General features: G+C 37.2%; 1 protein-coding gene across 2 annotated transcripts; it reads left to right on the top strand.

Annotated features, from left to right (window-relative positions):
* Nucleotides 1–2854: 2854 nt before the first annotated feature.
* mafk (v-maf avian musculoaponeurotic fibrosarcoma oncogene homolog K) lies at nucleotides 2855–24197 on the top strand. Of its 2 annotated transcripts, none has more exons than XM_005164203.6 (3): nucleotides 2855–2971; nucleotides 17221–17295; nucleotides 19730–24197. In XM_005164203.6, exons 2-3 carry the CDS (start codon nucleotides 17251–17253, stop codon nucleotides 20156–20158), a joined length of 474 nt encoding a protein of 157 aa, XP_005164260.1. In that variant the 5' UTR covers nucleotides 2855–2971; nucleotides 17221–17250; the 3' UTR covers nucleotides 20159–24197.
* Nucleotides 24198–24869: the final 672 nt, after the last annotated feature.

The raw sequence follows: 24869 nt of genomic DNA, 5'->3' as shown, positions 1-24869 counted from the left end.
CACGGCTATTCTATGGTTCACATCTTACCTCTCTAACAGGTAATTCAGGGTGTCTTGGAGGGGAGAGGATGTCCAACCTACAGCATCTAAAACACTGGCTCTGTTCTTGGGCCACTTCTCTTCTCCGTCTACACAACATCTTTAGGACCAGTCATCTAGAAACATGGATCATCCTGATGATCCCTCGGTTCCAGCTCGCATCTCAGCCTGCCTGTCAGACATTTCACACTGGATGAAAGATCATCATCTTCAGCTTAACCTCATGAAAACAGAAATGCTTGAAGTTTCTGTCTGATGACCAACTAAACTTCTCTGACCACATCTCTAGAACTGCTCGATCTTGCAGATTCGCACTCTATAACATCAGAAAGATCTGACCCTTCCTATCTGAACATGCAGCTCAACTCCTAGTTCAAGCTCTTGTTCTCTCCAGACTGGTCTCTCTACTTGCCGGGCTTTCAGCTAACTCTATCAAACCTCTTCAGATGCTTCAGAACGAAGCAGCACGAGGGGTCTTTAATGAACCTAAATGAGTACATGTCACTCATCCGTTTGCACTGGCTGCCAGTTGCTGCTCGCATCAAATTCAAAGCTCTGATGTTTGCTTACAAAGTGATTTCTGGCTTTGCTCCTTCTTATCTGCTCTCACTTCTGCGGATTTATAGGCCCTCCAGAAACTTGCGTTCTGTGAATGAATGTCGCCTCGTGGTTCCATCCCAAACAGGCAAGAAATCACTTTCCTGAACTCTCGCGCTCAATCTGCCCAGTTGGCGGAATGAACTTCTTAACTGCATCAGAACGGCAGAGTCACTGCCTGTCTTCAAAAAACGACTAAAAACTCAACTATTTAGTCTCCATTTTCCTTACTAATCTGCAATTCCCTCTCTGGCTCCTACACTAACTACCACAAAATGAATAAATAAATAAATACTAATGTTTTGCTTCTTACACTTTCTTTACATACCTGAAACTTGCCTACAGCACTTATTCATTGTTGCTCTTATAGTTGTGTAAATTGCTTTCTTGTCCTCATTTGTAAGTCGCTTTGGATAAAAGCGTCTGCTAAATGACTAAATGTAAATTATATTATATTATATTATATTATATTATATTATATTTATATTCTATTCTATTCTATTCTATTCTATTCTATTATATTATATAATTACCTTTTTGTAATTACCTAGCTGTTTTAGCCATTTATTTTGATGATTTTCCAGCATCATAAGTCTTCAGTGACACGATTCCTCTGAAATTTTATAAGATGAATTCTGTAAATACTATACTGTTTTTGAACCACACTATAGGAAATACTTAAATTACTCTGCTGTACACACAACTACTATACTAATATAAAAAATCATACCATACTGTAGTTTATATGTTATAGAATTATTATCCCTCCTGAATTATTAGCGCCTCTTTATATTTCTTGCCCCCAATGTCTGTTTTACGGAGAGAAGATTTATACAACACATTTCTAAACATAATAGTATTAATAACTCATCTCTAATAACTGATTTATTTGATCTTTGTCATGATGACTGTAAATAATATTTGACTAGATATTTTTCAAGATACTTCTGCACAGCTTAAAGTGACATTTAAAGGTTTAACTAGGTTAATTAGGTTAACTAGGCAGGTTAGAGTAATTAGGCAAGTTATTGTATAATGATGGTTTGTTCTGTACACTATCAAAAATAAATATAAGGGCTGATAATATTGACCTTAAAATTAAAAACTGTTTAGCCGAAATAACACAAGTAAGACAAAGTAAGTAATCAAAAATATTATGACATACTGTGAAAGTTTACTTGCTCTGTTAAACATAATTTGGAAAATATTTTAAAAAGAAAAAAAATTACAGGAGGGTGAATAATTTTGATTTCAATATTTACATTTACACACTAATACACTACAGTTTACTGTAGTAACATATTAAGTACACTACAGTTCTACAGCCTTTTTTTGTTGCAGTTTTCAGCTCATGGTTGTTAATACTGTAGTATGCTTTAGCATCCATTAGAGGTAAAAAAAAAACATACAGTATAAAGCATTTTAATAAAACTATGGCTCAAAAACACTATAGTATTTACTATAAACTACTATAGTATTTTTGTCAAGTGGGTCTCCTAATAAATTACATTTTAATCAAATAAATACAGCTTCTGTGAGCAGAAGATACTAAAACATTGAAAATCTTGATATTTACAAATGTTTTATTTTATTTTATTTTTTTAGTTTCCAAAATCTTTTATTCATGCACAAGATTATCTAATCCTCCTGAATGACTAACTGGCAGCAGTTGCTTCCCATGTGGAACTGAATGAGTTGTTAAAATGCTTGCTGCTTTCTAAGCTTATTTTCACCTACTGTAGAAGTCTCTCTGTGACAGACAGAGGGCGCTTTTGCTTCCACTTACTCAAATGTATGACACAGATATATTTATCTCAAACATAGACGTCAAAGGAACACTAAAAAATAAGTAGAGGCGTATGAACTCTGATAACAGTCATATCACCACATATCTATCACTGATGACTAGCACACACATAAAACAATTCATTTTGTCGAAGAACACTTCAAAAAGAATTCCTAAAAATCAAATAGATATTTGCCGTTTGTATCCATAATCTGAAGATTATATGCTTACTTTCTGCGATTAATACAACGCACCGACTAAAAGTATTCAGTTGCGTCTATTTCTGGCCTCCCCTAGTTTCCCGCCTGACTGACGTCAGCATAAAGTTATTTTCATGAATGGAGGGGGCGGTCACGAGGAATTGGTGACGTCAGTGCTTGCGGAAGCACGGAGTGGAATGTTGATACATTGTTGTTGTTTTGTAGTTAATTTAGTTCAGGGAAACATTTCGCTTCGGTTGCAGGACGCGGGACAAGGCTCGACCTGTTGACTCCAGGACACTTTCTCAGAGTTTCTGCGCATCCCCGACACAGATTCCGCGTTCACAAGGTAAAGTGTGCGAGCTTTTCTGCGAGATGTTTTGAAATTCCTTTCGAAATTGCTGATGTTCTCATGATGACGGACAAGAATTCAGCCTATCCGTAATATTCGCGTACATTTGGTCGATGCGTACCATGTATCCTTCTCTAAAATAATAAAGTTGAATGAGAAATGTCTTGTGTTATAAAGTTTAAACATGAAACATTATGTAATAATGAAATATTATATTATAAAAATCAAAATATACCAGTCTGCTTTGGACACGTGTTAACGGTTACAACTTGGAATTTAGCTTACAAACACTTTATTTTTTCATGTAAACGAACACTTTAAGTCACAAACCTCACTGATATGTTGCGTACTATTCAATGTTGTGTATTTTGGAAGTTTGTTCTACTTATTTACATTTTAAAACAAGGTGTATTCGAAGCAGTGCATGGTAAACCAAGTAAACAAGGCAGTCTCGTAACATTTAAATCAATATGGCAATACTCTTCCAACTTTTTTTCTAGCTTTAACAGCGGTATGTTTCAAAAGAATTACTATTACGACATAAGGAAATAACACGTGGTGGGCATTTGGAATTCTGGGACAAAGGGCATATTTGTGTGGCGAGTAGTATTGGAAAGAGACCGAACGACTGCTATAAAGATCTCAAGTCATTCGAGCCGCGCGGAAAGATTCCGTTTTCCCGTGCTCTTTAATCAACACGAGGGTTCAAGAATAGGGTGACGTTATGTCAGATGCCCGTGCACGCGGCGTGAACGCGCACTGGTGATACATAGGCTATTACTTTTTAAGCGCTGATTTAAGAATGCGTCGCATCTTCACCATTTGGCTTACTTTCTATTTATGATTGTGCAAGTTGTTTAGTATCATAAACGCGCTTGGGCACTCTCTGTGTTGCAATAAGAAGACAGTGGTCGAAAATTATCAATGAAGGTCATCTGAAATGGAATATGAAAGTGTTTGTGGATGTGTAGGTGATTGGAAATCTGTTTGAGCACATTGTTTTAGAGTGATTGTGTCCACTCTATGCTGGCAGGTTAGCACTAGAGCGACGCCCTCACAGGAAAAATGAGTCATAACTGGATAATGTGATTCATTTCCACACATGATGATAAAATAGTTGCCCTGAACCAATTTAACGTGATTAAACCGTATTAAAGGGGAATCCATTCATTGTGATTAGAGGAATGCATGTCTTTTGCTGAAACAAGTAGTTGTTCAATTGTGTTTTGTATGCAGCTTGACCATGTAAGGACAATCGGTGTGGTTAATTAACTGTAAGAAAGAATTTAAGAATTAAGAAAAAATTAATTAAAAAAATTAAATAATGCGAGAGGAGCATTTAAGCAAGAAACACTAGAGAAACTGAATAATCAACAATGCTTATTTTTTTATAAATTACAATGGATCAGAATTGGATGAAATGTATGTGTGTGAATGAGTGTGTATGGATGTGCCCCAGTACTGGGTTGTAGCTGGAAGGGCATTCGCCACATAAAACGTGCTAGATAAGTTGGTGGTTCATCCCGCTGTGTTGACTCCTGATAAATAAAGGGACTAAGCTGAAGGAAAACTAATGAATATAGAAGATATAACAAGTTATTCATTCAAGATCAGCGAGTGAATCCTTCTTTTTGTGTTTTGAGTAACATTAATGACAAACAGCAGGAGGTTTGTTAGACTAGATGCACGGATCTAAAGTAACATTACACATCAGATTTAGTAAGAATGCCTTTATCTGCAAAAAACTGTATTATAAAATATTTGACAGACATATTTAAATTAATTTGAATTTGAATATTATGTTTGCTGTGTTTACAAGGAATTCTGAAAGTCTGTGAATTTAACCAAGTCATACATATTCTCTCTCACTCTCTCATGATTAAATCTGGATTAGTTGTTCACCTTAGTAACAGCAATGTAAAAAGCAAAGTAAATAGTGTCAGCTTTGATTGTGTGATAACTTTCAAAAGTGGGCGTGCTGTGTAAAATCAATCATTAGCCACAGTAGTTTATTGAAGGAAATAAAAACTATTGTATACTACATCAGAGGCTTTTTACAAAAGGATTACAACAAACTTCTAAAATATTCAGAATAATAAGTTACTAATATATTAAAATAAACAAGTATATTTCTAATATGTAATTATGAAATAATAATAATATAAACAAATGTAAACTAAAATACACAAGATTGTTTCATTAGTTAATTTTAGCTTGAAATGCTCAAACTAGTATGTCTTATATTATATTAAAGTTCTTATATGTATAAAAAAATATAAAGTTCTTATGTAATATTAAAATTTTGATTAAAACAAGGTTGGGAATCACTGTATTAAGCTCATTTATTTGTACTGGAAATGTGTTCCCACTGTTCTGCTGTAGATAGGGTTTCAATTTACATTGCATTAACACTGTTTATGCAATTCATCCTTAACCCTAACACTGTTCCTTTGCATTAACTTTGTGTAGCATCTTGTACAGCCACAAAATTAGAATTAGACAATAACAAATTAAAGTCAATTTGTAGAGCTTTGTTTTAACTTTACATCGATAAAAGTGATTTAAATTGTCTCAGATTTTAAAATAGTGATTTTTACAGTACGTAATGTGGAAAAGGATGCCTAATCGTCCATACATATTATATTATGTAGTGGGTCACTGTTGAATACTTGTTATTTGCTGTATAATGACTATGGTTTGCTCATAAAATTACATATACTTATAGCAGTTGTACTTCTAAGCTTATAATGTGTTAAATGTGAGTTATGCGTGTTGAAAGAGCGGAATCTGAACCTGTGCATCACTTTTTTTCCCCCCACATGTATTCAGAGAGCTTCTAAACATTGCCTGCCACAGCGACTAGCAGATGAACAAAAATATCCACCATGTGTAAAAAAAGCAAGTGTGTTAGCCTGGTGTTCATTTCACACTTTGGAGAATATAAAAAGGCCATCATCTAACCACTTGCGTGTGGCGCTGTGGTTTAGTTTGATAATTTGGCTTTGTTTTTTCCAGAGTCAGCAGGAGATCAGTTGTGTAGGCTGCTAGATCAGCAGTGCTCATTGCCCAGGAAGAGTCCTAAGAGCCGAGCTAAGGGGAAACTGCTCTGAGTTCCTGTCATTACACACTCAAACAGTTGCTGGGCTCAGCTTACATTTGTGTTTTCATATCTTCCATCGATATAAGAAGCATATTTATAGTTTTCTCTTGAAGTCGCACCCTTGTACAAACGGCCACCTATAAGGTGAGACAACATGTTCCTCTCTTACCACTTTTACATTGTTTGAAGCAATATTATATGACATTGATTTTAAAGTTGTGTTCACACTTGCATGGTCTGGGCTGATTAAAATAAAGTGTGGAATGATTGCTCTTTTGGTGCTCTTTAAGATGTGAATGTTTATCTGAGGTTTAAGTGCACCTAACAAGAGACCTCTGAAAAATGGGGTTTCCATCAGCCTCCAATTGAGCTCATTTTGGCTGAAAGGTGTGAATGCAGCAAGAACCACAGAAATCTAAACAAACAAAAGCATGACATGATGTCTTAAGATGTGACCTTTAAAGTAGCAGAATGATCAAGCAATAGCTGGCTTTACAGTTCAGCACAGGCAGCTTGCAATAGATATAGTGTGTGATGGAGGAACTCCTGGAGCTGTTTATACTCCTTTACATGTTTATAAGCTCATTAAGGGCATACTCACAATAGGTACAGTTGCCTTGAAGAATGATTGTCCCCCCTCTCCTCTCCCCCGACGGCCTGCACTCACACTGCATTTTGCCTTCCGAACCTGAGCACACTTGCGTCATCGATGATGCGACTGCTCAGTTTAGCAGGAAGAGAAGCGCTCTCACTCAGCACAGTAGAGATCGCTTCAGTTATATTGTCAAATATTTTGCAGAACATATTTTGACACTCATAAATGAACATTAAAGTCCTTGAACTGCACATATTAGGATGTTTGCTGAAGGTGCAGCTGACGTGCTGCGAGGGGTTTGCGTCTTTACTGAACTATGACAGTTTGCTTTCATTGAAAAGTAATGATTAATAATAAATCCAAATGAAACCCTCCCTTAAAAGTGATGTCACATCTTCAGTTTTGACTCAGGCATGTTTTGCACTCACACTACAAGTGTACCGCGCTAAAGCCCAACTAAGCTGCGATATGGCACAACTCTTCCAACTGAGTCAGGGCTGGCTGTACCTGAACCGTGCCTGGGCCCAATTCTGAGCACTCATACTTTAACAAACAAACTGGCAAACGCGCCTGGGCACTATTCGAATAGCATAGTATAAGTGCACCCTATGAGTTCTCATCTGATATAGTCATATGCATGCATACAGCTAGCGTTCAGACCAGCACACAGCATTGTTTTGGAGTTTTGTCACAAAATATACATCATGATAGCCAGATTTTCATGGCTGATGTAATTGCATATGCCTTTGTAAGGTTTTCCATTTCAGGCACAAAATTGACAGTCTAATTTGCACTGCCTATGCACTGTGTATACATATGAAGAGTTTACTTGCAAAAAAAAGATAACAGTTTTTAGTGATTTTCATACATCTTGTTTTTCTATTATGTATTGAAGGATACAACTGCAAAAACATAATTTATGGATCTTCAAATTACTAAAGTTTTAGAAATCAGGATTTTACATTGAGTACTGAAGAGAAGTAATTCTGTAATAGTAAGATAAGTAATTCTGCAGCATCAGTGTTTTGGTCTTTTAATATTACAGCCTTATTATTTGTATAATATTACATTAATAAGTCAGATGATGCAGTGTTGTTTGGTTCACTTCTTTTTGGACCAAATAAAAGTTTAGTCCTGGTTTACTTAGGACCTATGGTGTAATTTTAAGACCTGAAGAAAACAACTACAACAAAAAGACTCATATGACACCCATTCTGTGACTAAACTTGCTGGACTTGCTTGTTGCATTCATTCATTTATTAATTTTTTATGAATAAATGAAATAACAATTTATTAATTCTTTGGCTTTGTCTGTTTATTGCCAACTTATTCAGCATATGTTTTATCAGCGACAACTGCAACCCAGTACTGGGAAACACCCATACACTCTCACATTCACACACACACATACATTACGAACAATTTAGTTTAGAATTTACAATTTAGAACACAATTCACCTACACCGCATGTGTCAAACTCAGTTCCAAAAGGGCCGCAGCTCTGCACAGTTTAGTTCCAACCCTAATTAAACACACCTGATCAAACTAATTGAGACCTTCAGGCTTGTTTGAAACCCACAGGTAAGTGTGTTGGAGCAGGGTTAGAACTAAACTGTCCAGGGCTTCGGCCCTCCAGGAATTGAGTTTGACACCCCTGACCTACACCGCATGTCTTTGGACTGTGGAGGAAACCCACTCTAACATAAGGGAGAACATGTAAACTCCACACAGAAATGCCAATTGACCCAGCTGGGGCTTGAACCAGCGACATTATTTCTTTGAGGGGACAGTGCTAACCACTAAGCCACCGTGTCGCTTGCTTGTTACAAACAAATGATATATAAATGAATGCATATGTTATTTGTATCAGGTAAAAACTCATAAAGAGCTTATTAAATGTGTAATGGAGTCAAAGCATCTTCTGAAAGGAGACAACTTTCTAACACTTGCACTGAACTTTAATGAGCAACATAGTGACTTTAAAGGGAAAATAACAGACATGCTTGCTTGAGCATTCTGTGCATATTATGGTCTTATTATCTTTGATTCCATGTCCTTTTTTTTGTTCATTTAAGCATCTATGATCTGTGGTTAATTTTAATTGATCTATTTAGTTTATTTAACTCATTGTTTTAGAAAGGTGATCTAATTATCAAACGCAACCTCATGGTAATTGGTTTAGTGGCTTATTTGTATTTATTTGCACAGTCTCATTTGTACATTTTTGTCTGAATTACTCATCCCCCAATAGTTTTTGGTTTTTGGGGCAAGCTTCATTTTAAAAATCTTACACATTTATACTAATTAAATCATATGAATTTTTACAAATCATCCACTTTACTGACAACATCCAAATAGTTATCTTTCCTCATGAGATCGTGCTGAATTATTCATGTCTTGAAACCGATTTTCTATCAATACCTTGCCCGACTCATGGTGGAAGATGTCACAGTAAAGTAAATCTTGGTTTCTTTTGACTTTGACCCAGCATGTTCAGTGTGGAAAGTCATGAAGGAGGGCAACTTTGTGTTGTCTCTTCATACTGTACGTGGGGTTGTGTGACCTCGTCTGAGATCTAGTGTGACTCAGAGTTGCTGAGGTATCTGTGGCCATGGCCTCCCACATGTTGTACGTTATCTGCACGCTGCATTTAGAAACCCAAGGGAAGTGCAATGCACACACTGCACTGTCATAAGACATACACGTGGGGTCATAGGAACTCGAGTTTGGTCACTAGGTGTTGACAGAGTAAACAGTTTGCCATTAGCATTATAATCACATGATGTCCATATTCGGTTGTTGGCAGTTTTGGGTTACATTACGATCATTGTTGTATAGAGGATCTAAAGATAGCGTAGTCTGAAATCTCTGGCAGAAAAGATCCTGTGGTTTGGATGTTGCATTTGGAGAATCGGAACTCTTACAGTGCTCTTTGTGGTTAGAACAGCGGGTTTGAAAGTGAATGAGACAACGGTAGTTGGTGAGATAATGACTTAAAATGAAACTCAGGGGAACTCCATATCCAATTCTCACGTCTAGTTTGTATGTCGCTTTCACTTTGTGCACCATGTCTTGACTTAGTCACATCGTGATATTATCACCAGTCATTGTGAATCAAGGTCATTTGAAATAATGTGTTTGGCTCTTTCAAAACATGTGTTGACCAATGTTCCCTTTCAGAAAAAAGAATGTTTTTTTTTAAATAGATTTAATCTAAATGTTTAAATATAATTAATTTGCAGTGATAATCCCTTTTACTCAGGACACAACAGTGTACACATCTTAAACATTTTAAACATCTTAAACCAGAATTTAGGTTTGACGGATATTCATTAACAGTATTATGATTATTAATAATAATATGAATTAGGTTGTTTATACCAATTGGCATTAAATTTTATCTCATCAAAAAGTCCAGTTATTTGACATTTTAAGCGGCTTGTTATTTTTGACACCTTGAGTCATGGGGAGTCTTCTAAAGTGATATCACTTCCTGTTTTGATTTCACCTGCATGTGTCTGTTTGATTTTGTTACAGAAAATAAATGTTCTGAATAGCACATATTTTATTTGAAATATTACACATTGTATTTAATATTGTAATGATATTAAAGTATTTAGTAATTATTTTATTTCCCCAGAGTTTACCATGAAACATGTTTCTTAAAAAAAGTTATTTATTTTTATATTATTAAATCAATGTGTGTATTTTTCTTAGACTATAGAAGCAGATACAGTAAACAATGGTTGCACAAGTCTATGCATCCTCATTTGTAGTGCATTGCTGAAAAAACAGTAGAATCACATTATTGATCCATGTAGTGAATCAGACTTTATTGGCCTACGGGGTGTCTGGACCACAAAGCTGCACCCTGCCCTTTTCTTGCTGCCCTTTACTAGTTTCTGGATTGGACAGGATTGACCTCACCACATTGTGGTCAGGCCTGTGGAAGAGCTGTCTGGTACTTATTTCTCAAGAGCTTGGGTAACTGGATGTTTATGTGTCTATGATGTGTTGGTGCTGCGTTGCACAATCCCCAGGCCTGACCCGATTGCTGAAGACCATTAGTTAAGCCTTGTTTAATCATATGAGGGTGGAGAACTGATGTTACGTCAGATAGGGGTTTGGATGAGATCTGTTGGTTGTAACAAAGTTGGTCAAGTCATGATTTTTTCTGTGAAGAGCTGTGCTTGTTGTTCTTTACTCATTAAGCACATTGCACTGGCTTCCTTGTCGTACATACTGGGTGGGTTTGTCTTTGGTTAGCACATGCTTAACATTCCTTCGAATCCCTGCATCCCCAGTTGGAAAGGAGCTTTGCTCTTGCTACCTCTCCTCCCAATCCGCAGAAAGTTCCGCCGGCTCCGCCAACCATTCCCAAGGTTCCACGTACTTTTCCTTCCGCCCCTGCGAAACAACAGGATTTTCCAGGAAACGTCAGTTTGGGAGGGTGTGATTCCCTGCCGATCGTCCTAGCTCTTACCAGTAAACAGCATGACTCACAGCTCTGCTATGCTCTCCATTTCCTTTACATAATATTCCTGCGAATGCGCCGCTGCGCTGTGGAAAAGAGTGGGCCAGGACCAAAGGAGACTGAGCTCTCCACCTCCCTGTGAAAAACAGAGTCTGAGCAAATCCTTCATCTGGCTCCCTCACGCAGGAACGTAGCAGCTGGCCATGCGCTGCTTGACTAGCTGAGCAAAAGAGGGAAAAACAAACAGCAAGTACAAGCCAGGCCTCCATTTATCATGGGAACACAAGCACACATGGCTTTGAAGTGGTGTTTGGTTTAGCCCAAGGCCTCGTCTCAATTCTCTACCTTTCATAAGTGGTCAAAACAAGAGAATCTCACATTCTCACATGTGTTAACATGGCAACACTGGCGTCAAATTCCAGAAGAGGGGAGGCCCTTTGTGTTGTTTCTGAGAAAGTTCACAATCTCAAGACTCAGATATGCGGTTATCCAGCCATATTGCTCAGGGAGCCTAGAAAAGACGTCATCCCTCTAACAGCCAAAGCACGCAATACTTGAGCAGACATTAGCCCTGCGGGCCAGAGGTTTAGTCAGTAATAATCTGCCCCGTTTGGTTTATTGAGATCAAATGTCATATAAGTAATTACTTGAAGCACAAGTTATGTGACGCAGAGGCCCATTGTAATTTACCTCATGGTTTACAATTCATGGAAAATTATTGCAATATTTGGCGTGGGACCTTAACTTCCATTGTAATTGAGAGTCACCAAATCATGTGTCAAGGCTAGTGTGAGACGGAGGCTGACCTTTGAAGTTGAACAGAAAAAGCCATGACAGACATCCACATGATTCCTGTGACATGTCTGAACAGCTTCACCTTGTGATTACTGAATAGTTTCAGTTCTGTTTGTGCTAACATATTACAGTATGTACAGCAATCAAATCAGGTATACCAGGCATGGTAAGCCAAGTGGAATTAAGCATAAGGGGAACTTGATGTGAAATGAAAAGAGCAACTTGTATAGAAAAATTGGTCTCTGTCAGAAAGCTTGGCAGGATTTTGCACAGTATTGTTATTGTTGACTCCTAGTTTGACTCACCGTAGGATGTGGATGCTGGGGCTTCCAGTTCTGTCCCTTACAATCCTCTGATGAGGTAATTGTTGCTTTCCCACAACAATGCATAAACAAGCCATTTTTACGCTGCACAACCAAAATGCTTCGCTTGCAGAAATTAAGCAAAGTTCTTATAAAAAGTATTTAGTGACACTCAATTAAGCCAAAACCAACTTAAACAGACTTGACCGACATAATTTAATGTTGCACATTTGTCTGAATCTGTTTTTACAATATGTGCCATCTTCCAAGCCATTTTGTATGCCTCATGTTGGGTGTCAACATCAAGAATTTTAACAGAACTCCAAATAATATAAGATATATCACTAGAAATCAAATATGCATTTTAATTGGCTTCCTTATATATATATATATATATATATATATATATATATACACACTTGTTTGATTTTACTACACTTTATTAATTAATACACAGTTAGTGCAGGCCCAATACTAATACTTGATGAACGCCATTGTCTAAAAACAACCAGACTGATAAAGACGCCTAAAAAGGGGTCTGAAAACAGGTTTGATGAATTTTTGCTGAGTTGGCGGCACATACTTTTATACACAGCTTTGTAAAGTAATTCCATGCATTGATGTCATTTCTATTTAATGCTACAGTGTTGTTGCTGCGAGTATACTGTAACAAGTGACTAAATATAACATGGAGTGGATCTGGTTATATTTAGATGATTATAGTCATGTAGTAAGATTATTATGCAGAGAATTAAGTATGCAGTTCTTTGAATGGAAAGTGGGGCCTCTTCGCTTTTTCACAATGCCAACATGTGTGGAATGTGTTTGTTATCCACACTTCACATACGCTTTGTGGCTTTCTTCATGCTGTAACATGGATTCATTGTTTCGTCCTGGCTTCAGAATCTATGATAAGAAGTCTAGTGTTCACAAGGAATATCAAATGTTCCGCATCAAAGGCGTTGTTCGGTCCTATAATTTATGTCCAGGAAACTATGAAAACCCGGCTCTGGCCTTGGGACATTAAGGCTTTTCCTCTCTGTGAGGGCTGAGCAGGAAAGAGGGGCCCCCTGTCACTTCACCCCAGTTCTCAGAGCAAATGGAAGAAGGGGGACCATGTGCTGAAGGAATTTCAAGGAAGTGTGTGTATGTGTGTGAAAGACGTGAAAGACTGGAGGCCCCATGAATAGAAAGGGAAGCATTTAAAAAAATGTGATTCCATGGTGCTTGTTGGAAAGAAAGACAGGGCCTCCCCTGTCACAGCCATTTTAAAATCAGCTATGGTAAGCCAATGTGATGTCTGTCTAGGAAAGCTGGTCAGAGCATTGCTTATTGTAAAGTTTTATACGTTTTCATAGTTAATTAATTGTTTTGCCATTACTTAATCTGCCATTTTAAACATGAAGGAATGTTGTATAGATTTCTTATTGGATTGTAGCTGAATTAGTTGAGAGGCCCTTAATGTAGCCCTCACATCAATGGCCAGATGGAATGAATCAACCATTCAGTTTTTTTTTTTTCATGGTGGTATTTGGTTTCAAGTGCGCAGTTCAAACCCAATCTATACTCTTTTTGTCCCGTCATAACCGAAACATTTAAACCCGCAAGTGATGCTCATCCGGTGTGGTTTACTTGGGCCAAATCAAAAGAATGACTCAGAATGAACCAAACATGCCACAGGCAGTGAATCTGCTCACTGCTCAGAGATACTTAATGTAACCCTTACTAAAGAATTCTCCTCAAGACAAAATAATCAGCTTAGAAATGATTGAGGCATTTAGAGGGTTAAAAAGGCCAGATGACTGGGCCGCTGGAATTCTGCGTAAATCTGTGCACCAAAAGAAACGTGTGCTTCATCCTAGAATAATACAGTAACATACCAAAGAAATAGTATCAGGTGAACGTAAATAGTTAACTTTGAGGATTGCACAATTATTTTACTTCCTAATGAGTCATTTCTAATATTTCTACTCAAAAATTGTGTCACTGGCAACTGGAGTTTAGTGTCAGCATGCTGAGCTAAATATAACAGGCACAGTTAAATAAGGACATGAAACGAGCCAGGAAAGCCTGGTGAAACAGGATCCAGTCTTTCAGCTACAGTTCTAAACCTGATAAAGAACATTGTCTAAAAGCACAAATATAACAGTGACTGTATAAGGGAAACTATTCCCATGTGACTGACGGCTTTCTGGAATGTTCCATTTACTGAATGGCGAAGGATAGACTTGACTTAATTAGAGCTCAGCATTGCATTCAAAGAGGTCCGTGTGTGGTCTGTTCAAGTTCTATATGTATGCATGTACTGTATGTCTGTATAACAGGATGAGATCATCAGATAGAACGATGGCCTGGGTATACATGTCTATCAGTCTGTCTATTGTTCCTTCTGTTTGCATGTTGATCTTTTCTAAATCTAGTCAATGTAAATATATACACAGTGGTGTGAAAAAGTGTTTGCCCCCTTACCGATTTCTTTTTTGTTGCATTTCAGTCACACTTTATTGTCTTAGATGATCAAACACATCAAATATTACTTAACGCAACATGAGCAAACACAACATGCAGTTTTAAAATGAAGTTTTTTTTTTTTATTAACAAGGGAAAACAAAATCCATAGCCCTATTTGAAATAATGTTTGCCCTACTGATTGGGCCATGCTTAGCAGCAACAACTGCAATCAAGCATTTTCAGTAACTTGCACTGAGTGTGTTACAGTGCTGTGGGGAATTTAGGCCCACTCATATTTGCAGAATTGTTGCAATTTAGCCACAATTTGAGTATGAACTGCCTTTTAAAGGTCATGCCATAGCATCTCGATTAGATTCAGTCAGGACTTTGACTAGGCTTCTCCAAAGTCTTCATTCAGTTTTTCTTCAGGTTTTCTTCAGCCATTCAGAAGTGGACATGTCTTCCAAAAAAAACCCCGACTTCAACCATTGTCTCATCAGTCCACAGAGTATTTTCCCAAAAGTCTTGTGCGTAATCAAGATGTTTTCTGACAAAGCCGAGATGAGCCTTTATGATCTTTTTGCTCAGAAGTGGTTTTTGTAATAGAACTCTGCCATGCAAACCAATTTTGCCCAATCTTTTTCTTATGGTGGAGTCATGAACACTCACCTTAACTGCTGTTGGATGAGCTGTCACTGTCCTCTGGTGGTTTTGGTCCATTTGTAAAAAAAAATGGCTCTTACTGTGGTCTGCTGCAGATCCAAAGCTTTATAAAAAAACTGATTTTTTAAAAAACTTTTTTCCAGATTGGTAGATCCCAATTATTTTCTTTCTTGCTTGTTTTTAATTTCTTTTGGCATGGTGGCTAGCTAATAGCCCTTTTTACACATACAAAACTTTCTGGAAAATTACCGGCAAATGTAATTGCAAATGTAACAAAGGTCTGTATGTGTGAACAGGTCCTTTTTGAAAATACAGGTAAAGTCATTCCGGCAATTTTCCAGGATAAGAAATTGTAACATTATCGATAATTTGCCGAAATGCTGCGCTGTGTGAACGCAGAAGGAAAATTGCTGGAAAGAGTGCCTTAATGATTAAAATGAGATGACATAAGGCATCCAACTCCAGTCAATGAGAACATTCAGGGCCTACTCACACTGTGCTATCTGAACCGTGCCCAGTCCCGTTTCCCGGATAGTTTGAGAAGTGTGAGTGCTCTGAATCCGGTTCAGGCATGGTTCACCTTGGCTTTGGAATGGTACGCTTGTGTGTGAGTGCAAAACGCACCTGAGCCCAAAACTGAAAGTGAGACATGACTTTTAATGGACTGTTTGATCTGGATTCATTATTCATTCTTACTGTTCAGTGAACGCAAACTGTCATAGTTTAGTAAAGACACAAACCCCTCACTGCACGACTGCTGCACACCTTCAGCAAACCTCCTAATTCCTGCAGCACGAGGACTTTATGATTGTTTATGAGCGTCAAAAGTGGCGGATCTGTTCAGCGAAATATTTGACTGCATGTCACTGCATCCCAAACGACTTAAACGATATAGCTAAAGAAATCTCCACTGTGCTGTGCGAAAGCGCTTACTGAACTGCGCATCGTCGATGATGTAAGCATGCTCAGGCCCGAATGTAATGTGAGTGCGGACCATCGGGGGAGACGGGAAGGGGGACAAACATGCTTTGGCCCAGTTCAAAGCAACTGTACATATGGTGAATGTGTGTGTGGATGATTCCCAGAGATGGGTTGCGGCTGGAAGGGCATCCGCTGCGTAAAAACTTGCTGGATAAGTTGGCGGTTCATTCTGCTGTGGCGACCACGGATTAATAAATGGACTAAGCCGACAAGAAAATGAATGAATAGATAGATAGATAGACAGACAGACAGGCAGACAGACAAACGGCTAGACAGACATGTTATTTCCTTTTGAATATCTATTATTATTTTTTTTGTTTGTTTCTCCCTTGTGCGTCGAGCTTATGAATGAAGCTTGTTTACCATTTTCTGGTCACGTGACACTCACTCCCACACCCTTTGAAGCGCGTCTCCATGGCTGCAGTCATGAGCAGAGTTCAGTTCACGCGCTCAGACGCTCCTGAAATGGAGCCCGCAAAAGCGCGTGTCTCGAGCTCAAACGCACACAGTGGACTCTTTTAAAAATAGCACAGTGGCCAAAATAGCCTCGCTTGAACCGCTAAGCAGAAAGATCAGACAAAGCCTCATGCCGAGCGCTGACCTGCTTCTATTATTGCCCTCCTGTAACGGTCTAGTGAGCCGCATCGTGAGAACGCGAGATCAGCAAGTAAACAGGGCAACCCTTGTCTGGCTGAGGTTGTGCAGTACTATACTGACCTCTGCTGCTCACTATAGGACACTTCATTCAACTCAGCAGTTTCATTGGAATGTTCTAACTAGTGCATTCACACAAAAGTGTTTCTCCGATTTTGTTAATTTTTTATTGCACATATAAGTGTTACATTTGATATATTTATTACGTTATTTTCTCTTTCTTTTAGACAGATTTTTGAAGAGTTCTGACAAGCTGCTTGTATGCAGGGCATGACGACTCATTTTAAAGCAGGCAAAGCTTTAAAGGTAAGAACACTTGTGTGTTGGGAAGATTAGATTTTTCATAAATGTAAGGCCTTAAAGGGTCTAAATTCAAAGCAAATCTTAAATTTATAGAACGATTAAATGTTGCAGATGCAAAGATTAACATATTGTTACAAATATCTACACATCTTTAAATCAACATGCATCTACTTAAGATGTAAAATTAATAAATTGTTTTTTTTTTGCGAAATCTTTTAAAAATCAATTTAGCATAAGACAAGATTTCTAATCACATGCCAATTTGCTTTAAAAGTGTGTCTTAATAACGAATCTAAACATTTACATTTTGAAACGAAATAAAAAGTAATTTAAAGTCATTGTTGTTGTTTTATTTATTTTTGGAAGATAGAATAAAGTTGATCTTAATATTTAGTGTTTATGATACCGCTTATTTTTTAAAAAGTACTTGAGCATATTACCATTTGACAGCATGCTAATATTTAATACATCTAAAATTTACCTTATTAAAACTTTCAGGAACCCGTATGAAATAGCTACTATTGCAATTTAAGCTGAATTTAAGATGCCATTTATTCTTGTGATGGTACAGCTGAATTTTCAGCATTACTCCAGTTTTCCGTGGTACGCAATTCCTCAGAAATTATTCATATTTGCTGATTTGAGGATCAAGTAACATTTTTGAAAGCCTTTGTATAATTAATTGCTTTTTTTGTTAAAATTGTGATCAGGTAATTTTGTTAAGGTACATGGTGATGGGTAAATTTTATGAATTTTTTTTTTTTTTTTACGAACAGAAATTATAAATTAAAAGCATTTATCTGAAAATTGAAATAATTTTTGATGAAATTAATCTTTTATGAATAAAAAAAGTATTATTATTATTATTATTATTTAAAGTGCCATAGAACTGATACATGCTTAAATTGTTCCCTGAACTCTTCATAGAATGTATGTGGCTTAGGTAAGTACAAAATCTCCAGAAAAGTTTTTACAAGTCTATTTAAAACCCTACACTAAACAAAATTAGTTTCCCGTATTTTGTGCTTTGTGTTTTTATTTATAGATCTTTTCCCCACCCTTCTATTTATGCTTTTAAATTGCATGATGAGACTTTGATCTTTCTTCTTACAACTTTTAACCTTTTAAAAAAAGTGACTTTTATTAACATTTTGAATAGTTTAAAGTGATATATTGTCTGGTTTTGTTCTGTTATTTTACATGCTCATTTCTCTCTATATTATTTCTTATACAATATATAACTAAAATGTCAATAAAAGTCACTTTGTAAAACTGTAGAGTTGAATTTTCAGCGCAGAGATCAAGGTCCCATAATGCAATTCACAACCGTAAATAAACAGAAAACACTAATCCCTAAATACGGAAACTGTAAATGAACAGATCTTTTTAAAGCATAGGGATTTGTGCTACAATGAAAAGCTCAGTTTTCCCTTATTTGGAAAGATTATGAACATTAAAATATTCAGAATAAACTTATAATCTGATTTTACTCTATTGAGACTGTTGCATTAACTTACCCCAGAGCTAACGTCTGTCCCATTTTCAAAATATGAGTCCAACATAAGTTGTTTTAAACTGAGAACATAAGAAAACATTTCTATCTCACTAGGAAATGTTGTGTCCAATCAAAGGCTGCTGGGGTGCATATTGATTATCCCACATGTAACATCACAGTCTGTTATGTTCAGATTCACGTGTGGTCTTTTAGTCAAGTAAAATGTTTATGAGAAGAAGGAAACAGTGGTGTTTGACTCTTGTGGTTTGAATTATAATTCAACCATGCATATGCAATTTTTTTTCATTCTATGGAAGAGATTTCTGAGATTTAAAATTCTTAGCATGTTGATGTACTTGCGACTGAAACAGAATATTGAAAAAGGGCCAGAGCTGTCTTTTTACACATCATTCCCTTATAGCAAACTAAAGATAAAAGGGGCATGGTTAAGAATTTTGTGACTGAAGCCATCAAACTGACGTCAATAGACCCAAAGACCACCACTACAAACATGGATCAGGGTGGGGCCAAGCTGGAGCGCACGCTCTGATCCCCCTGGCTCTGCAATGGTTTGGGAAATTAGAAATTGAACCGAAAACAAACAATTACAGATGGCCTAAGATTGACAATGCAAATTTGGGAAATGTAACCAGCAGAAACTGGGAATTAAAAAAAAAACCGCATGGAATGGTCAGACTTTGATTAATGATTACCAAAACAAACATTTTTTTTCTCAATGAAATAACTTGCAGTTATTAGTTTAATCACCTAAACAATAACAGTGTATGCTAGCAATATAAACATTGTACTTTTTGATTGCTCATGTACAACTTTCCAAACTTTGTAAATTTACAGATTCCTAATTTTTTTTTTACATTTGACTTGATTATGAAAACTTTATCAAGCACAGTCTCTAATGTCTGTTTCTGTGCTATATTTCAGGTAAAGAAGGAGGCAGGTGAGAATGCTCCGGCGCTCAGCGACGATGAGCTGGTGGCCATGTCTGTGCGGGAGCTCAACCAGCACCTGCGCGGCTTGACCAAGGAAGACGTGGTGCGGCTGAAACAGCGGCGGCGCACGCTCAAGAACCGCGGATACGCTGCCAGCTGCCGCATCAAGCGCGTCACGCAGAAGGAGGAGCTTGAGCGGCAAAAGACGGAGCTGCAACACGAAGTGGACAAGCTGGCTCGAGAAAACGCCAGCATGCGACTGGAGCTGGACGCGCTTCGAGCTAAATACGAGGCCCTACAGTGCTTTGCCCGGACTGTCACCCGTGGGCCGCCCGGTAAAGTGGCTGCTACCAGTGTCATCACGATTGTCAAGTCTGCCAATCACAGCCCAAGCTCCGCCCCCTTTTCAGCACAATCGTAGTGCAGGCTGACAGTGCCAACCTGGTCCAATCTGGCTCTGAATCCAGACTGAATCTGAATCTGAGATGCTCGGGGTTCAGACTGACGGGATGGCGGACGCCTTCATCTACGCGACTACAACAGGCTGCATTCATTTTCTTTCATGTTTTTTTTTTTTTTTTACTCATACACAAAATACATTTATATTGTCTGTGCACTGTGCTAGAAAGTCCGGCACCGGCAGGGCACGACGACCGCTATTTCCACAGGCTGAGCGTTAGCTGAGATGAGCACTTGTTGAAGAAGATACTTGATTTATGATATGGCAGCACTGGTCAGACAGCTGTGACATATTACATATGCATTGGAAATATTTTATATATCTTACGTAATAATTATTCCTATATATTACAAAAATATATAGTATAGCACTCAGATGGTTGAGGTCAGTAAGATATGATGCAATTTTGTTATATATAATATATTCAGCAGCAAATGTAGTTTTGTTGTCATTTAAATAAATTATAATTTAACGCATTCAAAGAGGAAACTTTTTAAACTATTCCATACAGTGGCAGAGAGAGCTTAATGTGCTGCAATTTAGGGGTGCTTTCACACCTGTAGATCGATTGTTTTGTTCCAAAACAGGGCTTATAACCATTACTGTGTTGCTCTTTGTTCTTGGTGTGGTTGGCTTTCACACAGCAAAGTTTCTAAATGGACCAAAATAGCTAAAACAAGTCACGTGCGAGTAAACTCTCCTTACATTTGTCAGAGTTCCACTGTTTATTTTTCGCGCTCGGCTGTCATGTGTCCTTATTTTAATTTATGACAATGATCAATAAGATATTATAAGCAAAAAAGCTGTGCTTTCATTTTGAATCGTGACACCCACAGACCTTGTCACCAAATATGAATCAGAGGAAAGACTTTCTCATACACTTGCTTAGAATTATGCATTATAGGATTTACATTATAGAGAAATATAACAGATAAACCTAGACTGCAGTTCTGTCAATTTTTCTAAAGGATAAAAAGCTGTCGTAAAGAGTTCAACGTGGCTTCACATTTGTATTTGACATGAAATGCATATTTACCAGTAGGAATGATGACATCCCGTCCTAATCATCATTTTCTCTTCATATAGCCATATATGCCTATTATATATCTACAATATACTGTAGTAAAGCCTGGTTTGTTAGGTTGTTGGATTGTTTTGCTTTCTCATTACAATCGATCGGCCCCAGAGTTCACTTCAGTTGAGCAAAGACCACCCCTCTTTCGAGCGATCTCGAACTAATTGATTTGGTGCAGACCTGAGCGCAATTGCTGGTTTCACATATGCCAAACCAACCACGCTAATGGGGGAAATGAGACCGGTTCCGAAACAAAAGTCTAGGTGTGAAAGCACCCTAAGAAAATATGTGTAATTACAAAAAAATGCCAGCCAATTGTCATCTGTTTGACAGCACACGTGCTGCAAATCGTCACAATGCAAACACATTTGTAAAAAAAATTTTCTGCATTTTCTTACAATACAAACAAATGAATAAAACGCGCAGCATGTTCTCAACACACAAAAAATAATAAATTGTGCTGGATTTCTTTTTTACAGTGCAAACAAATGACAAAAACGCCTGCAGAATGCAGCACGTTTTATTAATTTGTTTGCATTGTTAGGATTTGCAGCACGTGTGCTGTCAAACAGATTTTGCTGTTCTTTTTTTTTGTAATTGCTCTCTCGGCCACCATAATTCCATGATATTACTGTTTATAGGTTCGTAAGCAAAAATAATAATTAAAAACAATACAACTGACCTTTAACTTCTGAATATATTCATAAAGATTAAGTGACCACTTGAAAATTCACCATTTTCTGGATTTATTAGATATGGGTTTGAATGAAATGTTAATATTTGTTTTATTAGGTAAATGTCTGATAACATTGTCTAAAATTTCAAATAAGAAACATTGTAACTTAACTTTTTTTATTTAAAGATTTACAATGATTGGCTTGCGTATTCTAAAGTTAAAACTGGCGTTGTGTTCTCAATAAATAAATACAAACCAAAACATAACTATTCCAAACAGAACTTTCAAGTGGTCTATTAATTGTATTTTAAATTATATGTTATGCATATATAGATAGGTAGATAGATATGTGAATAAAACATGACATCATCATATGTCATCAAATGTGTTGGCGGAATCTCATAATACATCACTATAAACTGATATCAGTCATTGTAAAAGACCAGTGATTCTGATGAAGTCCAAAGTTGAAAATGATATCGACATCAAGGGCAAATCCTTATCCTGAAACATGACATTACTGATAAACAGAGAAAAAAAAAAAAAAAATCCAATAGGAAATGAGCCAATCCTCACATAGTCAGCTTTTATAGACATAGCAATCCCAAATGGGAAAACGGCACTTACCTTTTACTGTTGAATTGCAGTACAATACTATGAAGCACTTGCAAAGCAGACTGACATATGTAAATATGCAAGACTGAAAGCACAGAGGGGCTGAGATTCTAAGGGCACTTCATGTTTTTTTCTTTTATGATACTTGTTTTACAAAAGGTTAGTTAGTATAAAGTTGATTATCCTCAACTTGGTGATAACATCTAAGCGGCACATCAGTGTTGTCAGTTATCTTGAAGATATATCGTTTTTTTCAGATCTGTCTCTATACGACACCATAAAAATGGTAGGTAATCCATATTGGATAGAGCGATAGCTGTCTTAAAACTAATGCAGTTCAATTCTAACCTGTATATTACAGAACTGAGTTAAGCTTAGCAAATAATGTTGAATTCAAGCTCCCAAACTTCATCTAGAAAATTCCGTCCGTTCAGAAATCATTCCTACCGCCAAGCCACGAAAAAGTGCCACTGCCGGTGTTGGTAACCCTGATGAAATGTACATAAAAATGCAAATATTTGATATTTCGACACAGACTCTTGGGTATAGGGAGAATTCTGGTGTAATGTAGATCTGAAAACATTAACATATCCTAAAACTGATCCTTCGTAACATTGAGATGGTTAAAATCAGGATTGTCTCTTACCTAAGTGGCTATGACCTTTTTTTATTTTGTGAGCCCTTCCACCAATGCAAGGAAGCATATTGGGGTTTATATCGCCACAAGTGTTTTTGTATGTCTTTATATCCCCCAACATGATCTAAATTCCTCATTGCCTCTATAGTTTATATCTATATCCAGGACTGGTGTGATTTGTCTTTAAGTGGTTTATTTAATTGTCGATGAGCAGCAGAAACACACACACAATATCTTTTGAACAATATGTACAATATTATGAATGCAACACACTATTAGTTTATTATGGGTGAAATGTGGTGTGTTTAGGTTTCATTTCAGTATTCATTGTTTATTTGGCATTGTTATGAAAGGTTTAACATGCAGTCAGCATTTCAAACCATGACCTTTGTATTCTAATATATAAATGTGACCACAGCTCTGGTTGGCAAATCCGCTTTTATAGACGAATGAGTTTTTAAATTGCTGTCTCCACTTCCCTTTTAGGCCACAAAAGCTTTTTAGTGAGAGAAAAAAACTCTGACATTTACCATTCGTCATTGTGGCCATTTATTTTGTTCCTCTGAGATTCCTAACACATTACGTAATATTGGAATTGATCCAGTTCCATTAAAAGTCACTTAATCCTCCTTTATGGAGTTATATACAGCTTTTTAATGTAAGAAAACTTGACAAAACAGCTCTTTCTGCGCTTTACACTGACACCTGGTGGCGAGTTGTATTTTCTCCTTCAAAATGCTGTGATCAAATGCTGATGACACCAAGATCTCCGTTCGTTTCTTGGACTTTTGAGGCATTTTTGTTTTGCTTTTTTGTTTGTGTGTGAGTTCAATTCAGCTGCCACCAAAGCCATAACTCATTTGTGTACATTCTTTAAAATTCACTCAATTTTCTTGGTATCGTGAGTGAGGGTGTGCGATATTTTCTTTGTTAATATCTGCCGTTTTTGAATGGTATGTGCGCTAACATTTATCGCTACGCTAAAAAAACAAACAAACATAGCTCGAGAGTTGACTGTAAATTAAAGGGTCAGTTCACTCAAAAATGAAAATTTACTCACCCTTAAGTTGATCCAAACCTTTAAGTTTCATGGGTGTCAAGCTTCCAGCCCTGCATCAACACCTATCTGTGGGTATCAAACAAGCCGAAAGCACTCAATTAGTTTGATCAGGTGTGTTTAATCAGGGTTGGAAGTAAACTGTGCAGCGATGTGACCCTTCTGGAACGGGGTTCGATAGCTGTGTTCTTCTGTTGAAGCCAAAGCTGTCAAAACTATGTAAATCTGTAACCATTGACTTCCATAAAAACAAATAGTATTGAAATCAATGGTTACAGATTTCGAGCATTCTTCAAAATATCTTCTTTTCTCTTCAACTGATGACAGAAACAGGTTTGGACCAAATAAAGGGCAAGTAAATGATGACAGATTATTCGATTTAGGGTGAACTATATGGGGTGGCTAACCCTGTTCCTGGAGAGCCACCTTCCTGCGGATTTCAGTTGCAACCCATATCAAACACACTTGCCTGTAATTATCATGTGGTGTTCAGGTTCTAATTAATTGGTTCAGGTGTGTTTGACATGGGTAGCAACTGAAATCTACAGGAAGGTGGCTCTCCAGGAACCGGTGTTAGCCACCCCTGATATAGACCATTTTGAGGGATGTAAA

This window comes from Danio rerio, chromosome 3 (genome assembly GCF_049306965.1).
Source record: "Danio rerio strain Tuebingen ecotype United States chromosome 3, GRCz12tu, whole genome shotgun sequence".
NCBI lineage: Eukaryota > Metazoa > Chordata > Actinopteri > Cypriniformes > Danionidae > Danio > Danio rerio.
Note: the sequence above shows the minus strand (reverse complement) of the source record. Positions and strands in the feature narration are given on the sequence as shown.

Excerpts from the sequence above, each read along its gene's own strand:
- mafk (XM_005164203.6), top strand. The coding sequence starts at position 17,251 with ATGCAGGGCATGACGACTCATTTTAAAGCAGGCAAAGCTTTAAAG. Across the intron at positions 17,296-19,729 it reads AAGCAGGCAAAGCTTTAAAG|GTAAAGAAGGAGGCAGGTGA; the intron begins GTAAGAACACTT and ends GCTATATTTCAG.